The sequence below is a fragment of the Trichosurus vulpecula genome, chromosome 1 (genome assembly GCF_011100635.1).
Source record: "Trichosurus vulpecula isolate mTriVul1 chromosome 1, mTriVul1.pri, whole genome shotgun sequence".
In the NCBI taxonomy this organism is placed as follows: domain Eukaryota; kingdom Metazoa; phylum Chordata; class Mammalia; order Diprotodontia; family Phalangeridae; genus Trichosurus; species Trichosurus vulpecula.
Window position 1 is genome coordinate 246,619,429 of NC_050573.1, and position 12,214 is coordinate 246,631,642.

At 35.1% G+C, this 12,214-nt stretch overlaps 1 protein-coding gene across 4 annotated transcripts in view; it reads right to left on the reverse strand.

The window, feature by feature from the left end:
* Nucleotides 1-2,703: 2,703 nt before the first annotated feature.
* The window catches only part of SS18 (SS18 subunit of BAF chromatin remodeling complex), an 89,508-nt gene continuing 79,997 nt past the window's right edge, over nt 2,704-12,214 (reverse strand). For 3 of the 4 annotated variants that reach the window (XM_036757272.1, XM_036757279.1, XM_036757297.1), the window contains 2 exons: nt 11,995-12,128; nt 2,704-4,470 (listed from right to left, as the gene is read on the reverse strand). In XM_036757272.1, the coding sequence (XP_036613167.1) occupies nt 4,444-4,470; nt 11,995-12,128 (161 nt within the window). In that variant the 3' untranslated portion in view covers nt 2,704-4,443. The remainder of the gene's footprint in view (nt 4,471-11,994; nt 12,129-12,214) is intronic. The other variant, XM_036757287.1, reaches the window with a different exon arrangement.

Here is a 12,214-nt window from a genome sequence, read left to right on the forward strand (position 1 = left end):
GTCCACATTCTCTGACCCAGAATTTCCACTACTAAGCATATACAAGGAAGTAACTGATTAAAAGGTCCAACAAACACTTTTGTGGAAGCAAAAAGTAGAAACAAATTACGTGTCTATCTTTTGTAGAATAGCTAAACAACCTATAATACATAAATGTAATGAAATAATATTGTACTAAGAAATAACAAATATGATGAATACAGAGAAGCATAAAAAAGATTTACATGAACTAATACAAAGTGAATTAAGTATACACATGACTATGGCAATATAAATGTGGGGAGGGGGAGCTATAAAACAATTGAAACTGAATGCTTAATTATATAAAACAAGTTTGGCTTTAAATAAAAGACTTAAAAATATATCCCACCCTTCCACCCCACTCCTTTCTCCTTTGCAAGTGGGGGAGAATGGGGGAGGAAAAGGAAGGCTCCTTGGGGGTGAAACACTGCGTGCCACAGATATCAGATTTTTTTAGTGTGCTGGTTTATTTTTGCTGGTTTTTTCTGTTCTTCCTCTTTATTTTTTTAAGTTATTTGTTACACAGGATTGACTCTGAGGGAGAGGAGGAAAAGAAAATGTAGGCTATGTAAAAACAAAAAAAATTAATAAAAATCTATTTTTAAAAGAGAGATTACACATGATCCAATGCCCTCATCTGAAAAGTGAAAAAATTGAAACCTGGAGAGGTCAATGTCCAAGCCAGAAATAAAATCTCTATCTGCTACTTGACTTCTATTCCTCTACGCCGCACTGTGGGTAGGGGTTTTTAATTTGGGATCCATGAACTTGTGTTTTAAACTATTTTGACAACTATATTTTTGATATAATTGGTTTACTCTGTAATCCTGTGTATTTCATTTTATGCATTTAAAATGCTATTCTAAGAAGTGGGCTCACATAGGTTTCACCAGGTTGTGAAAGGAGTTCATATACAAAAAAGACACCTCCCACCCCCATCCACCCACTCCCATGTCGTAGGTCTTCTTGGAAAATCAGAAAGTGGTAGAGTGAATGCATTGTTGGTCTAAGATCTGTGTTCAGATCCTGCCCCTATACTAACTACTAGCTGCGTGACTCTGGGCAAGTTACTTAACTCGGATTCAGTTCATTATCTGTAACATGGGCATTAATAATAGCATCTACCTCTCATCACAGAGTTGTTGTGAAGAGATAACATATGCAAAGTGCTTTGAATTAAAGCACTATATAAACGCTAGCTATTATTATTAATAAATTAATATAGAACCATTCAGTCAGTTTTAGGGATAATTGCACTCTTAATTAGCAGAACACAAAATAATCTCCCTGAGTTTAACAACAAACACTCTTCAATAAATCTCTATGGAAAAATTTCCAAGTATTTTCAATTTAGAAAAAAAAAAACTTTTCAAATATTGCAAGCATTCATTAATCTTAAGAAAAAGGACATCACCAATTACAGTAATCACAACTTTCTCTCCCATCCAATCATTTAAATTGTTATTTAAAACAGACCCAAGCAGATCTTAGAGAAGAATGAATTGTATGTATTTCAAGAATACAAACACAGATAACTTTATATTGATTATCAGGTCACCAATATTATTCAATACCATCTACCGTATTAGAAATCCTAGCAATAGCAATAAGAGAAGAAAAAGACTAACATTCTGAAAGCAGGGAGCTCACTGCATCCCACCCTCTCATTTACAGACGAAGAAATCTGAATGTTGTTTTCCTCAGTAAAAGAAATGTGTGATAGGTCCCTGATTCCTAGTCTACTGTTTTCCATTATATCACTCTGCTATGCACACTTATTTCCAGAAGTTGTAGCAGATCTACATAGACAATAGCAGAGTTTGTTTGCCAAAAGATTCAGTGGCTTCAATCTGCTTCCATAAATCCACATGATAAAATAAGAAACAATTTCCCTCAAAGAATCTAGTACTTAATTTTCAAATTGTTGCTCTATAATTCACTTTCTGTCTTTACTAATATGGTTTTGCCTATACTATTTATTTTGCTTTCATGTCTTTATAGGACAGAAATTTTTGCCTGTTATAAACTTTTAAAAAATAAAACAAAAATATCATTTTCAAAATGTATAATCTAGATGGGAGTACCAAATTTGGTAGGAAGCTATAGCTTAAGTTATTCTTCTAACAAGGTATCAAAGGAATAAGGTAATTTTTGTCACCACCAATTAAAAACTTTTACGAAATAGGACCGTTATAAAACAATTAAACCTTGCAAATGCACTAGTCTCCAGGAAGGAAGTCCTAGAGGAAATTCTGCTTATTAAAATTGCAATTTTAGTTTCCATTAAAAGGAGAATAAGACAACAGAAGATGGGTTGGCAAGACAAATTATTTCTTAATGTCAGTTGAGCTTATTTCAAATGAGATAACATATCTACACCAGGTTGGGTTCAGCACATTTTTGTCTCCTCGACTCATTTATCTAATTCAGTCATCTTGATTATAGCCTCATGGACTTCATTTTCTGAGAAAGAATTTTGTAACAAACAGCCTACACAACATGCTGATTACTGAACAGTTAATTCTAATTAACTTGGGCATGGCAAGAGAATTTTGATAAAGTCCTAGAATACAAATACAGTTCTGCTTTTACTGGACCAACTTACATAAAAAACCCACAGCAAAGTCTCTAGGCGAGACAACAGAGTGAGAGAGATCTAATTTAAAGAAACAAATGAGAAAATTAAAATCACAAATAATTTATTCTTCCGTTAGAGTTGATACAGTTTTAAATAGCAATGAAGTACACAGTGGTGGAAAATTGGCACAGAACCTACAAGCACTTCAATCACAATAATGCTGTTCATGCTTTATCTGTTCAAACCTTGATGTGCATTTTCTACTGACCAACTTAATAAAAGAAAAAAATTTCCTTTTGAAATAAATGAATTTAAATTCCTCCATTTGAATACACCGTATGTTTTATCTCATTCAAATGCTATGGTATCACATACACTGAGTTCTTAGAAGTGGAAAGGACAAATTCAGTAATAAAGAATATACCCTTCCAAGGCATAGGCAACTGATAAAAATGGTGTTTTACCTTTCGGCTAATCACGTTTTCAAACTATAAATGCAAAATTGTTGTTGAAAACTCAGGAATGCATGGATTCCTACACAATTCAGTATTATCCTTGAATTTAGCTGAAATTATTAGGGATAGGGAGTTCCCAAATAACTACTAGGTACCATGCTATTGAACAAGGTGCTGCTGCTATGTCACATGCAACATTTGTAGGCTTTAATGCATTTCACAACAAAACCAGATACTTATATAGATATATAGGTATATCTATATTTTTCACCATTAAATGTTTCCCTAAACATTGCTTGGTCTCATATTAACCAATATGAAAATGAGACAAACACAAAAATGTCCCCTTTCTAAAGATACTCTCCCAATTAAGAAAGTTAGATATGGGTAAAGTCTCCTATGCTAAATTATAAACCAATTATCCATCTAATGGTTAAAAAAAAATTACTAAATCAAACTCTCCTTGATATCATTTATTGTATCCCCCTGCTTATTTCAAAGCAGGTAAAATTAATACTTTTGGTCTGTTTGTTTGTTTTGTTATTGCTCTTAGGAAGGGATTAACATTTCATTTACACAAAGCTATTACCAAAGATTTCTCAGATCCAACCCAAAGTAGTTCTGTTATTGCCTCACATTTTAAACTGTATTATAAATGATCTTTACAAAAAGATTTCTCTCCACAAAACAAGGCGGCTTTTAAAAAATGTATTCTTTTTACTCAAAACAGCATCACATTGCCCTTGATTATCTTACAGATAACAGGGATTCCAATTTCCTACACAAGATCTGAACAGTGGACATATGGCGTGCTTTGTCTTCTCCCTCACCTTTATCTTTATGTTACACCATTTTGAGACCAACCCAATCAAGCATTTACCATGCTCGGATCCACATTAACAGAGGGTTTCTGATAATGCCCATAGCATAGTATACTGCCTTGCATATGAAATAAACATAATATACAAAATATTGCTGCTGTAAAAAGTGTGCATTTCCCTCTTCCCCTTACAAAAGAATCTGTGGAAAAGTATTAAATTCCCTTAACCTTCATAAACATACAAAGCTGTTCACACCTTTCAGTCTGTAACAGGCCATTTGAAACACAGTTCTAAAATCATTGCAAATTGGCTATGTTGTATTTTCTGTCCAATGTTGCCATCTAGAGTAGAGATGTGAAATCAGAGGTTGGTTTGGGGTTTTTTTGATACAATAGCCTTTTTACAACTAGCCCATAAAGACTGCTTAATGAAAAACAGTCATTTATCCACAAGATTTTTCCAAAAACTAGATGGAATGAAATATTTTCTTCACAGGGAGGTGTCCACAGTGCTGAGGTGACAATATGGCTGCTAATAGATACTGGCTACTGGAATGTAAGTACTTTTTTCACTGCTGGTAATTTCCATACTGACCCTAAAAAATAAAATTTTAAATATAATTAGATAACAGGTTTGACCATTTCCTCTGCTGGAACAAAGAATGAAAAGTAACAGCTCATTTTAAAAAGATTTATCCTACTAAAAATTAACAATTGTACCTTAAAGAATCAAGATTTTTTTATACTTGAAGGGGCAGAATCACCTTGGAGTTTCTTTTGAACGTCTATTTAACTGCACATTATTTTAAGAACTGTGAATATGCAAGAAATTGTCAACTAAGCCAAACAGTAATTATGAAGCTATATTTTTAATCTACACGGTGATGTGCAGAATATGTAACAGTATGTCATGTCCTAATACTACTTAGTTTAAGAACTGTGCATCACAATAATCTTAAAAGATTTCTAATTTCTAGAAGGATAAAGAAAATACAGTAGTGACTGCCTTCTGCCTTATTGGTTTTAAAAGATAAAATGGAAACCATGTTGCAATAAGTAAACATAATATTACTATGTATCACATTAAAATATATTTACAAAAATGTAAGTTCTAGATCTGTTTTACTCAGATAAAAATTTCTTACATATTCAGGACTAAATACTAAAGTTTATTTTCTTTGCTAAATCACTATACATGCACATGTTATAAGCTTACCTACACCATGCCAGTATTTGGATATGAGTCATACAGTAAAAAGTCTAGAATTTTTTTTAAAGCAAAGTATCTAAAAACAATGCAAAATCCTTCAAAATTAACCAAAAAAGACTTGTCACTCTTTGAATGCAAACATTTTTCAACTCTTTCACAACACGTTCTCTAGTTAGGAATACAAATTAGGGAACAAGAAAATGATACAATTCCTCCCCCCAAAAAAGGAAGACTGAATTTTAGAACTTTTTAATTTTTCTAGGTTAATCTAAGTCATCTGTAAAAGAGTTTAATGTTCAAATATAGCTTTTAACTGTTTTCAAGTAATACTTATCATTCTATGAACAACTTACTTAATATATGTAATTCTCAGCTTATGATACATTATATTCCAAAAGTTTGTTTTTAATTTGGGTGCTTGGAATTTGGAATAATTTTCCCCCAGAAACATTATAAATGGCAGTTCGGTTACCGGACTACTGATCCAACACATAGATTATATTTAATCCACAATGCAGGTGGCATTTTGTATGCTCCTAACGAAAACAGAATTTTAGAACTGAAAGGAACATAGACCTATGGTAAAACATAAATCCACAGGTTAAGTTGACTAAGAAATATTTTCAAAGAAATCAGTACACAATAACTGTGAATAATAATTATTTTAAAAAATTATCCTGCATACTGATAGTTAGATGATAAAAGGGTCTTAATAACCAGCATGAGGAGTTATCCCAGAAGGTGGGGAAGTTTTAGGTCATAAAAGTTAGGGAATGAAGGACCATGGGGGATAAAAGAGAACACAACCAGTGTGAAGCAGCGTGGATCCCTGGCCTAAAGCAAAGATTCTAAGCTAGGGTAGGTTACCAGGAAAGGCTTGGAAAAAACTAAGAACACCACTGGCCTCAGGAAAAAGCAGACAAGAGGAACACGAGGGAAGAACATTAGAGAAAACAGGTCTGCCTGGCCCAGCAGCAGATGCACAGACTGGCTACCCTGTGTATATACAACAAAGAATAAAGGACACAAAGATAAACGGAGTGCAATCCAGAAAGAGGAGAATGTTGGAATTCTTGCATGTTGCTACTGTGACCGAGGGGGTAGACTCTTCTCTCCCCTCATCAAAGAAGTGAGGAGCAAGGGCAGGGGAGAGAAGGAAGAGTGAGCAGAAGAATTACAGATGGTGGCCGTGGGGATGAAGGAAGAGGGGCGTTGAAGAAGAGAGGAAAGAAAATTCCTATGTTCAAGGGAAAGCACTTAGCACAGTACCTGGCACATAGCAGGTGCGTAATAAATGTTTATGTATTTATTGATTAACTGAAAATAGAAGAGGGAAAAAGAAGATGAGAGGGAAGGAGTGGGCCTTCCCAAGAACCACCGAATACTGTTTGCCAAATCAACATCTTCAAGTTACCCAAGTTCAGATCCTTGTTCAAACATTTGAATTTTCCCTTTCTTTCTCCAAGTGTAAATCAGTTGCCAAATCTCGTCAATTCTACATCCACAACATTTATTCACTCCTTTCCATTTTCATTGTAACCACACTAGTTTTGGTCTTCATCTCTTCTCATTTGGACTATTTTAAAAGCCTACTAACTAGACTTCCCAATCCCAATGCATACCACTACTTGAATAATCTTCTAAACCCACTATTCTGGTGGTTTTGCTCCTCTATTCAAAAAACATTTAGATAGAAGGTGTCAAACAGAATACACAAGGCCCACAAACACTCCTGAGTGCAGCCTGCAGCCTGAACCAGATTAAAATGTAGTTTCTACGTGATTTTAATGTGCTGATATATTATTTTAAAAAAGAAATGTAGAAACGTGATTTTCTAAGTCAATATGTGGCCGACAGGGATCCTTACATATGGTTTAGTGGGCCCTCGTTTCTTTGGTTCTGACACTATTGAGAGGGTCATTTCAGTCATGTCCCACTCTTCATGACCCCATTTAGGGTTTTCTTGGCAAAGATACTGGAGTATTCCTTCTCCAGCTCACTTTACAGATGAGGAAACTGAGGCAAACAGGGTTAAGTTATCGCCTAGTGTCACCCAAGTAGTAAGTGTCTGAGGCCAGATTTGAACTCAGGTTCAGGCCCAGCATTCTATCCATGGCACCACCCAGCTGCCATATCTATATCTATTACTAACATTGTAATCTTGGCATTCAATGCCCTCCAAAATATGCTCTGAACTACATTTCCAAATTTCTCTTTCTCCTTCACTTATTCAACATTCCCGCTTCTTTATCCCTGGGTCTAGTTCTTTTTTACCTTGACTCATTATCTGTGCTCAAAACTTCCCCTGTGACTAGAATGGACTCTATCCTCTTCATCCTACATCCATAGTATGAAGTCCTTCCCTTTCTTCAGGGCACAATTCAAATATCACTTTCTGCCTTCCACTACTCCCCTTAAGACACAGATCCAAATGATGATTTGCTCATTAAATTATTCTCAGGCAAATCTGGACCTGTCCCCTTAGTCCTTATCACTTCTTTCCATGAATTACAGTTCTTTGTACATGTCTCATTTTTGTCTCTGCCTTCCTTCTGTCTCTCTTCTCTCACACACACACACACGCACGCGCGCGCCCCTCCTTAAGAGCAGGATCTACGTCTTATATGTACCTTCACACCCTCAATTCTACTATAGTGCTATGCCAATAATCACTAAATAAAATAAGGGAGATAATAGAGTAAACTAGAAGTAGCTGGTGCTGGAGTCAAAAGAACCTAGGTTTAAATCCTGCCTCTGGTATTATTACCTGTGTGAGTAAATCATTTAACCTCCTTAAGTCTCAGTTTCCTCATCAAAAAAATGAAGGAGTTAAATCAGATGGCCTCTGAGGCCCCTTCCAACTCTATGTTGAAGAGCTGAAGAAATTTTTTTTTAATTATTAAAACCCATCAGATTCCCCTTCCTATAGCTAGAGTAATCCCTCTGAGGCATATAATCATTCTAAAAAAATATATTCTAGAAATGAAATACTTTTGTATTTTAAGAAACAGAATACTATCAACATGAAAACATCAATGTTCTTACAAAAAGAGATACATTCATTCTTAAAGGAATCCGGATGAATGTTGCCATGTAGGCATGCTACCAAAAGCTGCCCTGATGACCTTTAAAATACTGAAAAATAGAGTGAGGTAGAAGGAGTCAGATAGCTTGTAGTTCCAGCTCCAATTCTTTTCTCCTCCATGTGAGATAAATCACTTACACTTCAAGCCTCAGTTTCCACATATATAAAATGGTGGTAAAATTGTTTTTAATCACAGATATGTTGTAACTTACTGTACGATGTCAGATTTTTGCTATAATTTATAATCAAGTCCCTTGTTATCAGTGAGGATTCCTATAATTTTCTTTAGCTAATCCTATCAATTCCCTTAGCCAATTATAAGAGACCAGGAAAGTTTAGGTGTTAGATGCAAAAATACTTTATTTATTAGTAAAAGGACTGTCTTTGTCAACAGTAGTTTAGTGTACAATGAGGCCATCAAGTTCAATTCAAATCAATAAGTATTTATTAAGGGCTTACTTTGCGCCAGGTACTGTGCGAAGTACTAGTAATGCAAATACAAAAATGATGATGGGTCCTGTCATCCAGAAGCATACATTCTGAGTTAGTTGGTCATCTGCTGGCTTTCCCAATACTAGGGAAAAGAATTTACCTTCACACACACACCCACACCCCAAAAAATACCTCAAGGATATTTAAATTTTTAGCCTGATATTCGCAAGTACAAAAAAAAACCCAAAACTCTGGTTGTCCCATAGTGCCCAGCACTTAGCAAAGTGACTAGCACATAGTAAATGCTTAAAATAAATGTTTATTGATTGACTGAGAATAGAGAGAAGGCAAAATAATACTGGCACCAGAAACCCCAGACACCAGTTATAATGAATAACTTCTTTCTACAAGTTGTACCAGGGCTCAGAACTTTTCCACTTTTCAACTCCTACCTTGGGGGTTGGATTATTGTAGCTTTTCCAACTCTGCGTAAGACGTTTTTTGAGGAGGTGGGGACAATGGCTATGGGAAGGTGACACCTCCTTGCGAAATCTTTCCTAAATAACCGTAGTTGTTAAGTTTTTTACCCCTTCAAATTATCTTCCATTTACTGATCTATAAAACCACTTTATATCTCTTCCCAGAAAAATGTAAGCTCCCTGAGGCCACAGGCACATATTTGGTATTTTTGTCTTTGCATCCTTAATGTCTATCTATCTACCTCAGTGCCTTGTACATAGCAGGCATTTAAAAAATGCTTTTTTAAATTAAACTGAACTCATCTAAGAATTGTCCTCATTTGCTAAATCTTAAACATCTAAACAAAAAAAATCTAAAAAAGATTTAAGGGTTCCTTGGGAAGAAAGAATTTGTCTATCTCTTCTACAGGATGAGGAGAAATTCTTTTATTTTTCTGTCCTTCAGCCAACCAATGACCCCTATACTCCCACTCTGCCTGACTTAAAATCACAACTTTTTAGGAGCTGAAGGTCTCCCTCCAGTGCATGTAGTTCAATCCCCCATCCAAGCGCCATTCATTTAAATCTGCTCTAGTCCTCTAACAGTCTCAAGTCTCCATAAACACCAACGTAAAACTTTTATACTCTGAATTTAGATTCTCTGGCACCAATCTTCTGCCCTATGCAACACTGTTTCATTTCAAGTCACTTTCTCCCAGAACTAATTAATATTAGGGTTAGTTACACTTAAATGTAGAGTCAGTGTAATAAGGGTTATTAAAAGAGACTGAATTTGGACACTCTGAGGCATTATACTACTACAAAGACTTGCAGTTGAGAACCAATGTAAGAGAAAACAGAGAGATGAATGACTGGAGAAGTAGATGAACTAGTTATAGAGGCTTTTTGACAGGTATTAAAGAAAAACAAGCCACAATACTTGGTGGCCCTACTGTATAAGATTTAATAGGAAAACAAGGAAAGAGTCCATGAGAGGAAGCATAGATGGTAGCAATCTGTTCCTTAGGAGAGAATACCCACCAGATCCAAATGCTACAGATATTGCTCACTTAAGATCAGTAGTTTTGATAGAAGCATGAATTTTGAGCTAGAAGAGCCAACAGAAATCAAGTTCTCATTTAAACTAAGGGAAAAGAGGGTGACTTACTAAAAAAATAAAATAAAATCACACAGCTGGGAAGTGGAGAGCTATGATTTGAACTCAGGTCCTGAATTTGAATTTGAATTTCAATGCTCTTTTCACTGAATAAAGGAACTCTTTATTCAACCCGTAGATTATCTAGCTTCTTGATTCTTTTCCTCCTACATAATTTGGGTTCACTTTACTTCTTACCAGTACCATCTACAAGATACAAGAAAGGAAATAGAAAGATAAAATTCAGTCTAATCAAGCTGTCTACTCAGAAAGCTTTGGTAGTTTCAGGATAAAATAGTTAACCACCAGTTAAAATGCTATTCTTTCTGCCTATTTTAATTATTCATGCTCTCACTGTCTCTATTAGTATTCACAGGTGGGAGAAGGAATGAAAAATGTCAGTAACTGAACAAAGAGGATATAATTCTATATAGGGTATACTAATTAAATACAAGTCTATTAAAATTAGTAAATTTAAAAATTAGTAACTATGTACCAACTATGTGGTTTAAATTGCAATAAATATTATAATTTAAGTACTAGATAAGATCAAGTGATCATCTCTAAAGGGTGTACTATCTTGCTGAGAAGGCAAGATTTATACATATAAAACAATTATTACCTAATAAGGTAATAATAATAATATAGGACAGTATACAGCTATTCAAGTTCAAAAAAGGATGAGATTAATATAATATACAATTATTTGGAAGGTCAACATGGAAGAGGCAGAACTTGAGCTAAGCCTCGAAAAATGAGTATTTCAGATAAACTGGGAGAAGATAAGGTAACATTCATTCTATACAGAAAGAACAAAGGATAAGAATAGAGTGCAAAGGTTCAAGGGAGGATAAGTACTAGAAAGAAAAACTGAATAACTCTACATAAAATTGGAAAATATATAAAAAGTGCTTTTTAAACCTTAAAGAGCTACATATTATTATCGTTGTTATTACACAGGACTTATGGGAGACAGTTATGAGGAAGAGATGGACACAAGAATTAAGAGTTAAAATAACGCTGGATGATGATGGAGGGCTTACACATTACAGTGAGCAATCTGGACTACTATCCTGTAGGCCAAAGCTTTCCAACTCATTGACAGTGATCATTAATATCAACCAGGTAAACTCAGAACTAGTAGCTATCAACATGGCTTCCATTCCAATGACATATAAGCATTTCCAATAGGCAGATGGTGCATGTGGGAAATTGTTGGCCACTCTCCCTTTCCCTACTAAAAATCAGTTTGGAGGAGGGAAATAGGCTATGTCAGCAAAAACACTGTATCCTGTCAATGCCTCCCCTCCCAGCAAATGACATTTCTCAGAAAAAGGCAGGAACTCTGGTTATGGGCAAATGAAAGCCACTACACATTACTCACTAGGAAAGTAAGATGAAGAAAATGGTGTTTTAGGTAGATTAATGTTATGGCAATGTGTTAGATGTACTGAAAGAGGGAGCCACTGGAGGAGTCCGTGAGACTAGTTAGGAAGCTTTTTAAAAACTTTGGTGCAAGGTAACAACCTTCTAATAGGGTAACAGCACTGGAAATTTAGGCAAATGGATGTAATAGATCTCATAAAGGAAGAACTGACCGGGTATGGTGACTAAAAAGAATAGATATGGTACAATGAGGCTTTTATGTAATAGATTTTTCTTAATAACACATTAATAAGAACATTGGAGGGAAAATGGAGCCCTCAAAACTAAAAGCAGTATTAATAAAAAGAGAAACAAAACAAAGAACTGAAATACAATCAATCGTAGTAACTTTACCTGGTCATATCCATAAGGCCTCTGTTGGGGTGGCTGTGGTGGTCCAGGTTGTGTAGGTCTGTACCCCCCATATTGCTGACCTTGTCCCTGTGGGTAGTTGGGATATTGAGGCCCTGGACCACTCTGTGATGGACCTGTAAGATCATTAAGAAAAAATGATTCATATCCCAAAACATAAAATATATCTTAATAATAAAAGTCCTTTAGAACTAAAAGGTTC